The 18,490-nt window shown below is 40.2% G+C and overlaps 1 protein-coding gene across 2 annotated transcripts in view; it reads left to right on the top strand.

The window, feature by feature from the left end:
- Positions 1-385: 385 nt before the first annotated feature.
- The window catches only part of TMEM168 (transmembrane protein 168), a 50,535-nt gene continuing 32,430 nt past the window's right edge, over positions 386-18,490 (top strand). The window contains exons 1-2 of one of the 2 annotated variants that reach the window (XM_019714239.3): positions 386-636; positions 8,003-9,263. In XM_019714239.3, the coding sequence (XP_019569798.3) occupies positions 8,136-9,263 (1,128 nt within the window). In that variant the 5' untranslated portion in view covers positions 386-636; positions 8,003-8,135. The remainder of the gene's footprint in view (positions 637-8,002; positions 9,264-18,490) is intronic. The other variant, XM_019714240.3, reaches the window with a different exon arrangement.

The raw sequence follows: 18,490 nt of genomic DNA on the forward strand, positions 1-18,490 counted from the left end.
GGTTGTCGGTGGAGCAAAGAAACTGGCGGTATATTAAAGAGAATCTGAATTAGAAAAGGAGGCGAGCCGAAAGAGCTTGGGCTGCAGCTGGTCAGTGGACACAAAGCCATATATTATTAAAGAGCAGCAATGTCTTCTGCAGTATTTACACTCCACGTGTGGCCCGTCGTGCCCCAGCTTCGGTCCAACGCGAGGCGGCGGCCTAGATGCTTCAAGGAAAAGATCAGTCTGGTCCTTCGTGGACCTCACGCCTCCAGTTCTCCTCCGCGGGTGTCCAAAGCTCCGGGCGTGGGCAGCGGCGCCCAGGCTGCGCCCTGGTAGGTGAGCCCGCGCTCGCGCACGCGCCCCTGGCTGCCGGCGGCGCCGCGAGCCTGGCGGGAGGGGCCGGGCCGGGCGGAGGCGCGCGCGGTGTGGTCCAGGCGGCGCTCCGTACGGTCGTGCGTTCGGCGTCGGAAATATGGCGGCTGCTGCCGGGCCCGTAACGGAGAAAGTTCCCGGAGAGACCGGCCTGTGCTAGGGCGTGCGGCTTCAAGCCCTCGAGTTCCCCGTTCTGGGTCGTAGGCCCAGCCCGTAGGCCTCCCTTTTACTGTGTTGTCCCCAGAGTCGACGGAGCGCTGGTGGCGGCGGCCGAGTCAGGTAGGGGTCGGGGTGAACCGCTGGGCGTTGAGACCTGGGCACCGACGCCGCCCAGGGCTCCGCGTGGTCTGGGCGCCGAGCTCCGCCCATCGGCTTCCCGGGCCTTAGGTAGGGACCCCTGCGGGAGAAGTTGACGGTGGGGTACTTTCCGTACCCCCAGCGTGTCTCCATGCAGCTGGGCGCCCGGTGACGGTCGCCTCCTCCCAAAGCAGAGGGCTGGTAGAGACTGCTAGGCTCCTCGGGTCTGCCACATGTTGTTAGAAGGAGGCGGGATGCAAGAATTTTGCTGTTGCTGTCCTGTTGCTGAGGGGATTAATATTCGAGGCATCATTCATCTTTTATGAGATGGACTCAGAGGGTAACCGTGAATTCACATAACCAGAGGACTGGAATTCCCTGACCCTGGCAGCTCAGTATGATCCTTTCAGCTTTTGACACTTCCCCTGGATCCCTGGATGGGACGGAAGTAGTTTGAGTTGAAAGATAATGCAAGTGATACAGTGAGCCATTCTCTAGAAGTAGGACATGAAAAAGAACTTACTGATTTAGAGGAATTTGGGTGAATTAAGTGAAGGCCGGAATAAGGCGGAGAAACAATCCAGAACTTAATGGAATCTCCCTTAGCTCTACTACTTGTTAGCTGTGGGATATTAGGAAATTTGTTTATTCTCTTTGTATTAATAAGTATCCAACAACTGATTGGTATTATTAAATAGAATTAAATGTAATTATTTCTAGATATAATTAAATATAATTAGTTCTGGATTAGTCTTTATTTCTTCAACAAGTGTTTGTTAAACACCTACTTGGTGCCAGACTTTGTGCTAGACACTGGGCATATAGTATTGAAGACAAACTTTCCGAGACCTTGTCATCTAGTAGGGTATGCAGACAAGTGGTAGAGGAAGTACAGGGATCATATCCATGGGTCGGGTGATCTCCCTAAGAAAACGGTTTAAGCTGAAACCTGAAGAGTAGGAGTGAGCCATGTGTGGGGACTGAGGTGAGGCCAGGGGAGGGGAGGGAGTGCACCTGGAGAGGGAATAGCATTGGTGCAGTTCAGAATTGAAAAGTCAGTGTGGCTGGAATACAAAGTTCAAGAGGGGGTTGGTAAGGCAGAAGTTATTCACGTCCAATGCAGAGAGCTTCATAAGGCATTTTAAGGAGCTTTATTGCTAAGGGTAATGGGAAACCATTGGACGGTTTTACATAGCAGATTGAGTTGACAAATTTTGGTTCTAAAAAGGACATTTCTTGAAGAAGGTCAAGCATGAAACAACGGTGGCCAAAATTGGGATTGTGACCTTGGGGACGGAAAGAAGTATAAACATTTAAGAGGTATATAGGAAGAAGAGTGGACGGTACTTGGTGAGGATTAAATATAAGTGGTGAAGGAGGAGCGGCTTAGAGTGGTGTGTGAGTTTTATAAAACAGACTCTGGCAGTTGGTACGTTAAGTTTTCTCATGTGCAGATTGACTTCTCTGTGATCCATTTGTATCTACCTCTCAAGTAACTCCCCAATGATGGCAGACCAATTGAAAATGACTAATGCTTTGTTGTTTTACTCTTTCATTCAGGCTATTAGTCTTTTGAAGAATGCCAATATGGGGAAAGACTTTTGTAAATTAACCATTTAAAAATAATATTCTGCCTCCTTGGTTTTGGCCGATAAGAGTGGCTACATATGTTCCATGATATGGATGTGTTGTACTTTATCATTTATATGTTTACATTTACTTTTTCCTAGGTTTTTAGCTCTGTTAACAGTGCAGAACTGAGTTAGTGCTTTTATTTCTATGAAGTTGATTAATGTGTATACACACACACACTTAGGGAGAAATAATTGAAGACATGGAAATAGATGAGATTGCTCATCAAAAGTATGTAGTAAGAGGTATGCCTAGGCTTGGAAGTGCACATTCAAAGGTAGGATTGAGAAGGAATAGCATGCAAGGAGACGAAGGAGACAAGGCCAGTGAGTTAGAAATAAAATCTGAAGACTTGTCTTTGGTTGCTAAAGGAAGGGCAGGTTTCAGAAGGTGGGAGGAGTCCACAATGTCAAAGTTTGTTCGAAGAATGTGCAGCATAATGAGTGAAAAGTACCCATTGGATTTAGGAACTTACAAATCATTTCAGAACTTGGAGAGCAGTTTATTGTCCTATAGTGGGAACCACAGTTTTAGTGGTATGAAAAGTGAAGCAATCAAATACTAGCTGTCAAAGGTATGGAAGATTGAACTTGGAAGAGGACATGGAGGATGAGTGAGGATTATTTTGTTTTGTTTGTTGTTTCTGTTTCTGGATTTTTTGTTTTCTGTGGCGTTTTTTTGTTTTGTATTTTGGTATTATTTTTGAAACGAGCTTTGCAAATGTTTTAAGTTCTAATGGGTAAGAAAAGAGTGCAAGTTTCAAGAGAGCAGAGAGAATGTGAAGTTCTGGAAGAGGCAGAGGGGAAGGGATACATAGTATAACTGAAAGATTTAGCCTCAGCTAGGGAAAGGGACACCCTTCTTTCCCTGTATCAGGAAATGTAAGTAGAGATGGGTTTGTGGTGTTGGAAACTCAAGTAAACTCCCTTATGATGATTCTGTTGGTGACAAAGACGTATGGTGAAAATGCATTAGGAAGTGGATGTCAGAGATTTGAGGATAAGGAAGAGAGGTTTGGGTACTCCCAAAATGGGAATGAGTATTGACCAGAGAAACGCAGGATGTCTGTGGTTGAGTGGCAGCCATTTAACGTATTATGTGATTTTTTTTCTCTCCAGTTTTGTTCAGTTGTCTGAGCAGACTGTTCCATCAACCCTTTGAGGATATATATTCCAGCATATTTGTTAAATGATTATGTAACACACAGGAGTGATGTTTAAAAAAAATGCAATGCCCTTCATATTTTATCAGTTTCTCATAGTTTAATAAAACGATAAAACCAAAACATACCAATGGAAGATATTTTCTGTAGAGGTGTGTGGTACCTTAAGTAAGAAATAATTGAATGGAAATATAATTGAGGAAAATCAGTGTGGGGACAGCCCCAGAAAGTAGTTTCCAGGCTCTCGGCCTCACATAGACAGGTGCTGGCTCAGGTAGTAAATGGCCATCAATGTGATTGCATGGCCATCAGCTGTGGCTAGTTGGCCGTCAGCTGTAACCAGTGAGCCATTGGCCATTAATATAACTGCTGTGGCTATGCTAGCAAAAAGAGAAGAATGGGGGCTAGCAAGAAGGTGGTGTCTGGGCTGGCAAGCGTGGATGGCGGTTTGCGGACAGTGTGGATCCAGCCTTGTCGTGCGGGGGACGCTGCTCGCTGCGCCATTTGTCGTGCGGGAGACCCTGCTCGCTGCGCCATTTGTCGTGCCGGGAGACCTGCGGGGTCTCTGGTCCCGCTCCCCATATAAGAACGCAGGATATGGTGAGGCCAAAAAGGAACACCCACGGAGCCATAGATAGGGGAGTCATACCACTATATTCTCTCTGGCGGCACTATACTCTCACTGGAGGCTGGATCCACACTGTCCGCAACCAGCCATCCACGCTTGCCAGCCCAGCCGCCATCTTCTTGCTAGCCCCATTCTCCTCTTTTCTCTCTCCGTAGCCGCAGCAGTTATATTGGCGGCTAATTGGCTAACTGGCTACAGCTGACGGCCAATCAGCCACAGCTGACGGCCATCTACTACCCGAGCCAGCACTCCTCCACGTGAGGCCGAGAGCCTGGAAACTACTTTCTGGGGCTCTGCCCCCACACTCCACCCCTACAGGCTCTCGCCTCACAATCTACGCGACAAGCGTCTTCCGCGAGGGGACCTGTGCGAGGAGCCTGGGGGTGAATGCAATATCCTGGACATAGCCAGGCTTTCTGGGCACAGCCAGGGTTTCTCAGGGCACCACCAGTGCTTCTGGGCACGGCCAGACTTCCTGGACTTCTTAGGGTACCACCTGTCTTCCCGGACACAGCCAGGGTTTCTCAGGGCACCACCAGTGCTTCTGGGCACAGCCAGACTTCCTGGACTTCTTAGGGTACCACCTGTCTTCCCGGACACAGCCAGGGTTTCTCAGGGCACCACCAGTACTTCTGGGCACGGCCAGACTTCCTGGGCTTCTTAGGGTACCACTAGTTTCCCCGGGCACAGCCAGGGCTCTCAGGGCACTGCCACTCTCTGTGGGCACAGCCACACTTCCTGGACTCAGCCAGGGCTCTCAGGGCACTGCCACTCTCTGTGGGCACAGCCACACTTCCTGGACTCAGCCAGGGCTTTCAGGGCACTGCCACTCTCTGTGGGCACAGCCACCCTTCCTGGACTCAGCCAGGGCTCTCAGGGCACTGCCACTCTCTCTGGGAATAGCCCGACTTCCTGGGCACAGCCAGGGTATCTTCAGGGCTCAGCCAAACTTCCTGGACTCAGCCAGGGCTCTCAGGGCACTGCCACTCTCTCTGTGCCTCTCAGGGTACCCTGCTGGAACAACAGCGACTCACAATCAAGGTGCTTACATATTCTCAATGGCGGCCAGTCAAGAGACAAAAGCAAATATCCCCCAGTTCCACTAACAACAGTTCCCAAACAAACAGTCAAGCGGTCCATTAAATTAGGGATGGAAAGCAATTCCCCATAGTCCATAGTCATTCACCAGGGCTGTCCTGGGGGTGAGGGACGACCTTGACCTCATCCTCATCTCCCACGGAGGACTCAGCAAGCGTTACCTCCTGGGACTATAAGTCCTGCATCCGGGCTGCCTGAGCAGGAACTTCCCCGGCCCACAGGGCCGCAACGACCTTCGCTTTCTCCGGCCTGTGCTGGTTGGGGAACCGTCCACATCTTTCCACCTCTCCACGGGGCTCCATCTCTCCAACAGCTGCATGGCTTTTCCTGTGCTGGTGGGAGAACCATCCATGTCCTCCCACCCCTCCACGGGGGTCCAGCTCTCCGGCAGCTGCTCCTCCTGGTCTTCCTCAGACTGAGTGTTCATACACACAAACTGCTCCACCGTCCTTCGGGGAGCTTTGGCTGGCACCATACCCTGCTCGCTGCGCCATTTGTCGTGCGGGGGACCCTGCTCACTGCGCCATTTGTCGTGCGGGAGACCCTGCTCGCTGCGCCATTTGTCGTGCCAGGAGACCTGCGGGGTCTCTGGTCCCGCTCCCCACACAAGAACGCAGGATATGGTGAGGCCAAAAAGGAACACACAAGGAGCCATAAGTAGGGGAATCATACCGCTATATACTCTCTGGCGGCACTATACTCTCACTGGAGGCTGGATCCACACTGTCCGCAAACCGCCATCCACGCTTGCCAGCCCAGCCGCCATCTTCTTGCTAGCCCCCATTCTCCTCTCTTCTCTCTCCGTAGCCGCAGCAGTTATATTAGCGGCTAATTGGCTAACTGGCTACAGCTGACGGCCAACTAGCCACAGCTGACGGCCATCTACTACCCGAGCCAGCACTCCTCCACGTGAGGCCGAGAGCCTGGAAACTACTTTCTGGGGCTCTGCCCCCACAAGCCTCCAGTGAGAGTATAGTGCCGCCAGAGAGAATATAGTGGTATGACTCCCCTATCTATGGCTCCGTGGGTGTTCCTTTTTGGCCTCACCATGTCCTGCGTTCTTGTGTGGGGAGTGGGAGCAGAGACTCCGCCTGACGCCCGGCACGACAAATGGTGCAGCGAGCAGGGTCTCCCGCATGACAATCAGTTACAATACTTAGTTAATAAATAGATTTAGCTGTTTAAAAAAAAAAAAAAGGTACTTGTAGGGACAGAGCCAGGAGTGCAGTTTCCAGGCTATCGGCCTCACATAGAAAGCTGCTGGCTCAGGTGGTAGATGGTCATCAGCTGTGACTAGTTGGCCATTGGCTGTTACCAGTTAGCCATTAGCCACTGATATAACTGCCGTGGCTAAGCTAGCAAAGTGGTGGTGTAGTGGAGTGGCATGGTTGGTGTGGCATGGTGGAGTGTGGACTGCGGATTGCAGAGAGGCAGATTGCAACTAGCAAGTGAGGTTGGTTGCCAGAGACAAGTGGACGGTGGGTTGCAGATCGTGTGGCTCCTGCTTCCTGTGTCTCCAACCCAGCCGCCAGTGAGAGTATAGTGGTATGATTCCCCTATCTATGGCTCTGTGGGTGTTCCTTTTTGGCCTCACCATATCCTGCATTCCTATGTGGGGAGCGGGACCAGGGACCCCGCATGACACCCCGCATGACAGTACTTGTTGAACATATAGAAGTAGAATTAGTAAGAATTACTAATAATATTTGAAAACTCCCAGACACCCTAAGGTTGTCACCCAGTGACATTCTTCTCCAGCCAAATGGGTAGTTACGGCTTAATTACAGGTTATCTCATTTTTCTGTTGGGTCTTTCTGTTAGTGTCTTGCTATTAAGAAAGTATAAATGAGCTGATCACAAACTAGTTCCTTTTTGAATATATATATGGTTCAGTTTTCCATGGATATTATGGCTCTGTCCTTTGGAAACAGCATACTAGAAAAGTTGAAGAATTATCTCGTAGACAGTTAAATCATTTTTAGACTATTGTCATGTTTTAAGTGCAACTTGTGGGAGCACTTAAAATTGAAATAATTATCTGGGTTCTTTAACAAATCATCGTTGTAACTTTTTAAAAGTAAAATTGTTAAGTTTTAAATTTATTTTACAATAACTATTGGTCAACATTACAACTTTTCAATTTTGATTAGAAAGGCCAGGTTTGCTACTCTATTTAGATTTGGAAAGTAGGTTTGATCATCAAAGTAATTTAGTAGAAATAAAAATAAAGGGAGAATTATGGATCAATTGTAGGGACTTGAATAACTTTAATACAGTTAAAGTTTGCTTCTAGTAAGTTTATTAGTTAAACCACATAAAGACTAAGGTTTTACAGCATTTTAAAGCTGCCTTGTCAAAAGATGTAGAGGATTTTAGGCAAGTAGTAACGATCGCTATTATTGGATGCTGGTGCTTTTCAAGTTAGACATAATGTTAAAGTGTTTAATTCTGTTTAAGATCTGATTAGCTTTAAATTATGCCAAACCCATTTGCTACAATCTAAGCTAAGTTAAATATCTCACATTTGCATGTTGTTGAAAAAGCAGATATTGGAGTAACAATGAATTAGGTGAATTCCTTACCACCTCTGGAAAAACACATTCATTGATGGTAATTTAGTCATACAGTCTTAGCATATGATGAATAGAAAGCATAACCTTTTTGGTTTGGATAAACTGCTAGGGTTTTAAGCCAAAGACAATACCATTAAGACACGGGGTTTCAGAAGAAACTTTATTTCTCACTTACTGATTATTTTGTATGAAGAAGTTACATGTGAAAGGTAAATTATGTAAAATTAATGTTGAAATATTTTTTCTCCTTTTTAGGTTACTATAAACAAAACTTCCACCAGAGAAAATGCTGAAATAAGAGTTACGGATACATGAGATTTTATTTGCTGGATGAAATACAGCTGTTAATAATTGTAACGTGGGGAGAGAGCCCAGATTGCCAGATTACATGTGTAAATCACTGCGTTATTGCTTTAGTCATTGTCTCTATTTAGCAATGACAAGGCTGGAAGAAGCGAACAGAGAAGTGAACATGCATTCTTCAGTGCGCTATCTTGGCTATTTAGCCAGAATCAATTTACTTGTAGCTGTATGTTTAGGTCTTTATGTAAGATGGGAAAAAACAGCAAATTCCTTAATTTTGGTAATTTTTATTCTTGGCCTTTTTGTTCTTGGAATTGCCAGCATACTGTATTATTATTTTTCAATGGAAGCAGCAAGTTTAAGTCTCTCCAATCTCTGGTTTGGATTCTTGCTTGGCCTCCTATGCTTTCTTGATAATTCATCCTTTAAAAGTGATGTGAAAGAAGAATCAACCAAATATTTGCTTCTGACTTCCATAGTGTTAAGGATATTGTGCACTTTGGTGGAGAGAATTTCTGGTTATGTCCGTCATCGCCCCACCTTACTCACCACAGTTGAATTTCTGGAACTTGTTGGATTCGCCATTGCTAGCACAACCATGCTAGTGGAGAAGTCTCTGAGCGTCATTTTCCTTGTTGTAGCTTTGGCCATGCTGATTGTTGACCTGAGAATGAAGTCTTTCCTCGCTATTCCAAACTTAGCTATTTTTGTGGTCTTACTCTTTTTCTCCTCATTGGAAACTCCTAAAAATCCAGTTGCATTTGCATGTTTTTTTATTTGCCTAATAACCGATCCTTTCCTTGACATTTATTTTAGTGGACTTTCAGTGACTGAGAGGTGGAAACCCTTTTTGTACCGTGGAAGAATTTGCAGAAGACTTTCTGTCGTTTTCAGTGGAATGATTGAACTTACATTTTTTATTCTTTCAGCATTTAAACTTAGAGACACTCATCTCTGGTATTTTGTAATACCATGCTTTTCCATTTTTGGGATTTTCTGGTTGATTTGCCATATTATTTTTCTTTTAACTCTTTGGGGATTCCATACCAAATTAAATGACTGCCATAAAGTATATTTTACCCACAGGGTAGATAACAATAGCCTTGATAGAATCATGGCATCCAAAGGGATGCGCCATTTTTGCCTAATTTCAGAGCAGTTAGTTTTTTTTAGTCTTCTTGCAACAGTGATTTTGGGAGCAGTTTCCTGGCAGGTAAGCTTACAATTTATTATTTCAGTGCCTGTGATGTGTGATGAAATGCTTGCTTCAAGTGTTGAATTATTAGAATTGAAAGATGAAGTTCCTGATTTCAGGAGGAGATTCTTTTTTGGCACTTAATTTTGTTCATGGAACTGAAGTACTCAATGAATATTGATAGGATATTTTAGTTTGATTTCTAGCAAAGAGGTACCAAAATGGTAGCAATACTCAGCATGTGACATTTTGCCTCTTCTGATTGTTTATTAATGAAGCACTTGTAGATTAAACATTCTTGGAATATTAACATTTCAAGAGTGCTTAGAGATTGTACTTTATTCCTTTTGTTTTACACATGAGGAAACTGAAAGCCAAAGAAGACGTATCCAGAGTCACTGTAATAGCCAGAACAGATTGTCTAGTTTCTATGAGTATCTGTTCCACTGTTCTCACTATAGCACATTTCTATAGCCGTTTCCCTAAAGGAGATTAGATATATAATAACATAGACATTAAAAGGGGATTAGATATGTAATAACATGGCCGGTACTTAATTACAATTAGAGGCTCTCCTAAGAAAGAAAAAATGGGTTTTACAATACATTAGCTGCCCACAGCATGTTAAGAAAAGGTGTGTTTTTTTAACCATTCAAACTGTATGGTCGGAGTTTATATGTACAGTACTAATAAACCGAGTCTTCCATTCTTGGAACATTTATTGGCTGCACTATATGTCAGGTACTGTACTGGGTGCTGATGAGTTTAAGATGAATAAGAAATGTCTCTGTTCTTAAAGAAGGCACATCTCATGGGAGGGGGAATAGGTAGGCATGTGAACAAATGATTGCTACTATGTGACAAATGCTATAATTTGCCTATATCAGGTTGGGTAAAGGGAGGTCGCCCCAGCTCAGTGCAACTCTGCTTTGCACCAGTCAGGTGCTGCAGAGTGATTTCCAGATGTGAGTATTGGGAGGGAGACCTGGGGACTGCTTGTCTGTGGTTCTTTTTAGTGAATGTGAGGTACAGCAGGGAGCCTGTGTGGGAGTCTCCAAATGATGAAAACATGTGGCTATTGCCTGAGGATATCGTCCTCACTTTTCTTAGCAGTGCTAGGGACTCTTAAAATGATGATGATAGATAGATAATATAGGAAACTCTAACAAGAGTTCTCCTTCCTCTTCCTCCCTTTTTCCCAGCCCTACTTTCTCTTTTCCAAATTAGCCTCATTCATGCTTGACACCTTTCCAGATCATTAATTCCTGTTAACCAAATATCTTCTGAGTCACCAAATTCTTCTTGTTTTCTTAATATTGGTGGTCTTCAAATATGGTATGTGTATCACTGGAGGTCCACAGAAGGTTTCCAGAGAGTATGTCAGCAAAGATAATTTTAAGAAAATCAATTTTCAGATTCTCACCTTCCTTTCTACTCTTTCTTAAAGCTAATCTGCTTGAGAATGCCTTTCAGTCTACCTGTGGAGTGGTATCTCATTGTGATTTTCATTTGCATGTCTCTAATGATTAATGATGTTGAGCATCTTTTAATGTGTGTGTTGGTCATCCACTTATCTTTGTTATTGAGCTATCTATTGACAGCTTTTGCTCATTATTAAATTGGGTTATTTGTCTTCTTATGATTGAATTTTAAGAGTTCTTTTTATATTCTAGGTACAAAAGTCTTTTGTGAGATACATGATTTGGAAATGTTCTCCCAGTCTGTGGCATGTCGTTTTTTCTTAATGATACCTTTTGAAGAGTACAAGTTTTTCAATTTCGTGAAGTCCAGTTTATTGTTTTCTTTTATGGACTGTGCTTTTAGTATCATATCTAAAAAATCTTTGCTCAACTCTAGATCACAAAGATTTTTCCTCCCATAGTAGTTTTCTTTTAGTAGTTTTATTGTTTTAGCTTTTACATTTAGATGTTTGATCTATTTTGAGTTGGTTTTTGTTTATGAAATGAGGTAAAAGTTTATTTATTTATTTTTTTAAAATATGGCTTTCTAATTGTTCCAGCACCATTTGTTGGAAAGGTTATCCTTTCCGCTGCTGAATTGCCTTGGCACCTTTGTCTAAAATCAATTAAATATAAATGTAAGGCTTTACTTCTGAGCTTTCTTTTTTGTTCCATTGATCTATAGACATCTGTCTGTCTATCCTTATACTAGTAATATGCTGTCTAGTACTAGATATTTTCTAATTTCCCTTGAAATTTCTTCTTTGACCTATGGGTTGTTTAAAAGTTTGTTGTATGCTATCATAATATTTGGGGGATTTCCCACATTTCTTTCTGTTACTGATTTCTAATTTAATTCCATGTGATTAGAAAACATAGTTTAAATGATTTTGGTCTTTTATTCAGACTTGTTTTACGGCCTGGCATGTGTTTTATTCTGGAGAATACACCATGTTCATTTAAAAATATGAGTGTTCTGCTGTTGTTGGGTAAAGTGTTCTGTAAATATCAGCTAGATCAAGGTGGTGGTGTTCATTTATCTATATCTTTGCTGACTTTCTGTCTATTTCTATCAATACTGAGAGACGGATATTAAAAAATCATTATAATTGCTAAATTGTCTATTTCTCCTTTCAATTGTGTTATTTTCTTGCCTCATATTTTATTTTAGGTTTCTGTTTCTAGGTGTATATACATCTTTAATTATTATATCTTCCTAATATATTTATCTTTTTTTATCATTCTGAAAAACAGCATAATTGAGTATTTAAAACAGAGACATAATGGCCTGCAAAGACTTAAATACTATCTGACTCTTTACAGAAAGAGTTTGCCAAGTCCTGTTCTAGGCCAGTGCTTTTCAAACCTTATTATACATAGGAATCATGTCGGCATCTTGTTAAAATTCTGGAGATTGGAATTAAATTATTTTAGGGAGACAGCCTAAAACTCTGCATTTCTAAAAATCTTAAAGATGATGCAGAAACTCCTGATACAAGTACACCATTTGAGTGGCAAAGTATTTAACTGTTCAAGACTAACAGGAATCTACTTGAGTTTTGTCCACATTCCCCAATTAGTTGCAATTTGGTAACTGCTGCCTGCAGTGTAGGCGTTGTGTCTTTGACGCAATTAAAATTTTTTAACTTAAGTTTTGTTCAACTAATCTTAGAGAGTTCCCAAACAGTGCTTTGCCCAGTGTTCTGTGAGAATATTAATGTGTATACTCAGAGAAAAAATGTTGAAACTTGACTATGAAATTCTTGCCTCTATCCCTCATTATGTCCATTGACTATATACCCATTGCCCCCAATACACACCTATTAACCTCTATGTGAGTTTGGAAAACACTCTACTGGATTTATACAAGTTCCAACCCTTTTGATTGATGGAAACGTGAGAAAATAATATAGTGAAATGCAAAAACTTAAGACTTTTGTTAGGCCAGGACTAGTTTTAGCATAATAATATTTTAATTCAAGTAACTTCTTTTTTGTTCCCTGTCTTTTTTTCTCGATTAACTTTATTGGGGTTAAAATGGTTAGTAAAATTTTATAGGTTTCAAGTGTACTTTTCTATAATATATCATCTATATATTGTATCATGTGTTCACCACCCAGAGTCAGTTCTCCTTCCATTGCCATATTTTTGACCCCCTTTACCCTCTTCTACCATCCTCTAACCCCCCCTTTACTCTCTGGTAAGCAACCACTGAACTGTTATCTCTGTTTTTGTTTCTTTGTCTTGTTTGTTTTTTGGTTTCAGATTTATATACCACATATGAGTGAAGTCATATGGTTCTTGACTTTTTCTGACATTACACTTAACATAGTAATCTCAAGATCCATCCATGTTGTTGCAAATGGCAATGTTTCATCTTATGGCTGAGTAATATTCCATTGTGTATAATGTACCAAATCTTTATCCAATCATCTATTGAAGGACACTGGTTGTTTTTAGGTCTTCACCACCATGAATAATGCTGCAGTGAATGTAGGGGTACATATATCTTTATGTATGAATGTTTTCAGCCTTTTTGGTTATATACACAGAAGAGGGATTGCTGAGTCGTATGGTAATTGTAGTCTTAATTTTTTGAAGATCTTCGGTACTATTTTCCATAGTGCCTGCACCAATTTACATTCCTGCCAGCAGTGTACGTATGAGGGTTCCTTTTTCTCCACAGGCTCTGCAACACTTGTTATTTTTTTGTCTTATTGATAATAGTCATTCTAATAGGTGTGAGGTGCTATCTCACTGTGGTTTTGATTTGCATATATCTGTTGGCCATTTGTATGTCTTCTTGGGAGAAGTGTCTGTTCAGGTCCTTGGCCCATTTTTTAACTGGATTGTTTGTTTTTTATTGTTGAGTTGTATGAGTTCTTTGTATATTTTAGATGCCCCTTATCAGAGGTGTTGTTTGCAAATATCTTCTTCCATTCAGTTGGTTACCTCTTTGTTTTGTTGGTGGTTTCTTTTGCTGTGCAGAATCTTTTTAGTTTGATCTAGTTCCATTCATTTATTTTCGCTTTTACTTCCCTTGCCTTTCATGTCAAATTCATAAAATCTTCTCTGAATCCAAGGTCCATAAGCGTAGTACCTATGCTTTCTTCTATGCAGTTTATTATATTTTCAGGTCTTATGTTTAGCTCTTTGATTCATTTTGAGTTAATTTTTGTGTATGGTGACAGATAGGAGTCTAATTTCAATCTGTTGCACTGGATTTAATTTTCCCAGATCATTTATGAAAGAGGCTTTCTTTTCTCCATTGTGCTTTTTTGGGGCCTTTTGTTGAAAATAATCTGCCAATATATGAGATCGGACAATTAAGTTCTCCAACTTGTTACAACAATGTTGCTAACCGTTTTTGATATCCGGAGGATTACTCATTATGAATTTGTATCAACTGGAGAAACAGTTAACCAAGTTTACTCTTTGGAAGTACAGAAAAGGCTGTGTGGAAAAGTTACACGAAAATGACCTCAACTTTTTGCCAAAAATTCATGGCTCTTGCATCACGACAATGCACCAGTTCACACGGCACTGTCTGTGAGGGAGTTTTTAACCAGTAAACAAATAACTGTATTGGAACACCCTCCCTACTCACCTGATCTGGCCCCCAATGACTTCTTTCTTTACCCAAAGATAAAGAAAATATTGAAAGGAAGACATTTTGATGACATTCAGGACATGAAAATAATCCGATGACAGCTCTTATGACCATTCCAGAAAAAAAGAGTTCCAAAATAGCTTTAAAGGGTGGACTAGGTGCTGGCGTCAGTGCATAGCTTCCCAAGGGGAGTTACTGCAAAGGTGACCATAATGATATTCAGCAATGAGGTATGTAGCAGTTTTTCTAGGATGAGTTCACGAACTTAATTGTCATACCTTGTATATGTGGGTTTATTTCTGGATTCTCAGTTCTGTTCCATTGGTTGGTGTGTCTATTTTACAACCCATACCATGCTGTTTGGATTACTGTCGTTTTGTATTACAAATTGAAATCAGAAAGTGTGATACCTGTAGCCTTGTTCTTTTTTCTTAGGATTACTTGGGTTCTTCGGGGTCTTTTGTTACTCCATACAAATCTGATGATTTTTTTGTTCTATTTCTTCAAAAAATGCTATTAGGATTTTGATGGATATTGCATTAAATCTATATATATTGCTTTGGCTAATGTGGCCATTTTAACTTATGTTGATTCTTTCAATCCATGAACACAGAATGGCTTTCCATTTCTTTGTGTCTCCTTCAATTTCTTTTAATAATGTGTTATAGTTTTCACTCTATAGGTCCTTCCTATCCTTTGTTAAGTTTATTCCTTAGGTATTCTTTTTGTTGCCTTTGCAAAAGAAACATGTATTTTATTTCTTTCAATGAAATTTAATTGTTAGTACATAAAACAATGGATTGTTGTACATTGATTTTATATACTGCAACTTTTTACTTGGGCTCTTATTGTTTCCAACAGTTTTTTGGTTCAGTTTTTTGTTTGCTTATTGTTTCCAACAGTTTTTTGGTTCAGTCTTTGGGCTTTCTATATAAAGAATTGTGTCATCTTTAAAAAGTGACAATTTAACTTCTTCATTCCCAATTTGGATGCCTTATAGTTGTTTCTCTTGCCTGATTGCTCTGGCTAGGACTTCCAATACTATTTTGAATAACACTGGTGAGAGGGGGAATCCCTGTCTTACTCCTTATTTTAGGGGGAAAGCTTTCATTTTTTTACCATTAAGTATTATGTCAGCTGAGGGATTGCCATCTATGGCTTTATTGAGGAACTTTCTTTCTATTTTATTGACTGTTTTAATCATAAATGGATGTTGTAACTTGTCAAATGATTTTTCTGCATCTACTGATAGAATCATGATTTTATCCTTTATTTTGTTTATGTGATTTATCATATTGATCGGTTTGCATTTGTTGAACTGTCTTTGTGCCCCTGGAATGAGCCCCACTTCATTGTGATGTATAATCTTTTTAATGTATTATTGTATTCAATTTGCTAGTATTTTGTTTAGTATTTTTGCATCTGTATTAATCATAGATATAGCTCTGTAGTTTTCTTTTCTTTGGTTATTTTTACCAATTTTGATTTCAGAGTAATGTTGGCCTCATAAAATGGATTAGGAAGCATTGCCTCTTCTCCAATTTTTTGGAAAAGTGTGAGGAGGACAGGTATTAGATCCTGTTTGAATGTTTGGTAGAATTCATTTGTGAAGCCATTTGGTTCTGGACTTTTGCTTTTATGGAGATTTTGGATGACTATTTCTATTTCCTTACTGTTCATCAGTCTATGTAGATTTTTCAGTTCTTTGTGATTCAGTCTAGAAAGGTTATATTTTTCTAAGAACTTGTCCATTTCTTCTAGGTCATTGAATTTGGTGGTCTATAGTTATTCATAGTATTCTTGTATGATCATTTGTATTTCTGTGGTATCCGTCTTCTTTTTCATTTCCGATTTTGTTTATTTGTATCTTTTTTCCTTAGTGAATCTGTCCAAGAGTTTGTGAATTTTATTAATATTTTCAAAGAACCAGCTCTTTGTTACATTAAGTTTTTCTACTGTCTTTTTGTTATCTATTTCATTTAGTTCTGCTCTGATATTTCTTTCCTTCTGCTGACTTTGGGTTTTATCTGTTCCTCTTTTTTTAATTCTTTAAGATGTAATGCTAGGTTATTTGCTTGGGCTTGTTCTTATTTCTTGAGATAGGCCTGTAATAATATAAATTTTCCTCTTAATCCTGCTTTCATAGTATAGCAATAATTTTGATACAATGTAGTTTCATTCTTATTTGAGTCTATGTATCTTTTGATATCTCCTTTTATTTTCTTTTTTTTAATTTATTTTTTAAATTTATTGGGGTGACAATTGTTAGTAAAATTACATAGGTTTCAGGTGTACAATTCTGTATTACATCATCTATAAATCCCATTGTGTGTTCACCACCTAGAGTCAGTTCTCCTTCCATCACCATATATTTGATCCCCCTTACCCTCATCTCCCACCCTTATTTTCTTTTTAATACAGTCTTGAGTAGTACGTCATTTAATCTCCATGTATTTGCAGTTTTTCCTGCTTTCTTTTTGCAATTGATCTCTAATTTCAAAGCATTGTGGACAGAGAATATGCTCAGTATGATTTCAGTCTTTCTAAATTTGCTGAAGCTAGTTTTATGTCTTAACACATGGACTATCCTTGAGAATGTTCAGTGTTCATTAGAGAAGAACGTATGGTGTGGTGTTCTTGGATGAAGAGCTCTATAAATGTCAATTATGTACATTTGGTAATGTGTCATTTAAGGCTGATATTTCCTTATTGATTTTCTGTTTGGATGACCTATCTATAGCTGTCAATGGAGTATTTAGGTCCCCCACTATAATTGTGTTGTGGTCAATTTCTCCTTTTAGTTCTGTTAGTAGTTGCTTTGTATATTTTGGTGCTCCCTGATTGGGAACATATATATTGATAAGTATTATGTTTTCTTGTTGTATTGTCTTCTTTATCATTATGAAATGTCCATCTTTGTCTCTTGTTTCCTTTTTTATTCTGAAATCTGAAATCTGTTTCATCTGATATAAGTATGAATACACCAGTTTTTCTCTGGATGCCATTTGCTAGGGGTATTATTTTCCACCCTTACAAGTTTTGTCCTTGTAACTGAGATGCATCTCTTGGAGGCAGCATATGGTTGGGTTTTTTTCTTTTTTTGATCCCGTGTGGTACTCTGTGCCTTTTTATTGGTGAGTTCAGTCCATTTACATTTAGGGTGATTATTGATATGTGAGGATGTCCTGTGGCCATTTTATCTTTGTTTTCTGGTAGTTTGATGTCTCCATTGTTTTTTCGTCTTTCTGTTTCTGCCTGCTATTTTAATGTGGTGGTATTCTATGAATTTCTTTTCCTCTGTTTCCTCTTTTTATGTTACATGTCTCGGTTCTGGGTTTTTGTTTTTTCTTTCTTTTTTCTTTTTTTTTGACTGGTTTCCATTAAGTTTATGTAAAAGAAAGTTTCATATGTACAGTAGTACCTTTTCTTCAGTATGCTTCTTATCTCCATTCCCTCTTGCAGATTCAGACCTTTACTCTCTCCTCTTTTGTTTTTGTTGTTACGAGTTATCCTATTTATGCTGAGAGTTAACTTCTGAGTTGCAGTAGCAAGTTGTCTTTTTCTTTTTTCTTTTTTTAGTGTTTTTTTTTCTTCTTCTTTACCCTTTATGTTATGTTTAAGTGCGTAGTGCCCTGTTTTGTGTAGGGGTTGCCATTTCCTGCTTCTGTCTGTCTGTAGTACTGCTCATGGTTTTGTATTCTTTTGATTTCTTTGTTTCAGGTTGAATAGCCTCCTTCAGTATTTCATGTAATACAGGTCATGTTAAAAAATTTCCTCAACTTCTGTATGTCTGGAAAAGTCATTATTCGTCCTTCATATCTAAAGGGTGTCTTTGATGGATATATTATTCTCGGCTCATAATTTCTGTCTTTCAATAGTTTAAATATTTGATTTCATTCTCTCCTGTTTGTAGAGTTTCTGCTGAAAAATCTGATTTTCCTTTGTAAGTTACCATCTTCTTTTCCCTGGATGCTTTGAGAATTCTTTCTTTGTCATTAATTTTTGATGGCTTCTATACAATGTGCCTTGGAGAAGGCCTGTTGGAATTGAGGTAATTATGTGTTCTATTTGCTTTTTGGATTTGAGGATCCAGTTCTTTCCACAAGTTTGGGAAGTTCTCATCGAGTATTTCTTTGAATATACTCTCTGTTCCCTTCTCCCTTTCTTCTCTTTCT

The sequence above is a fragment of the Rhinolophus sinicus genome, chromosome 8, assembly GCF_057876585.1.
Source record: "Rhinolophus sinicus isolate RSI-liver-muscle chromosome 8, RSI-T2T, whole genome shotgun sequence".
In the NCBI taxonomy this organism is placed as follows: Eukaryota; Metazoa; Chordata; class Mammalia; order Chiroptera; family Rhinolophidae; genus Rhinolophus; species Rhinolophus sinicus.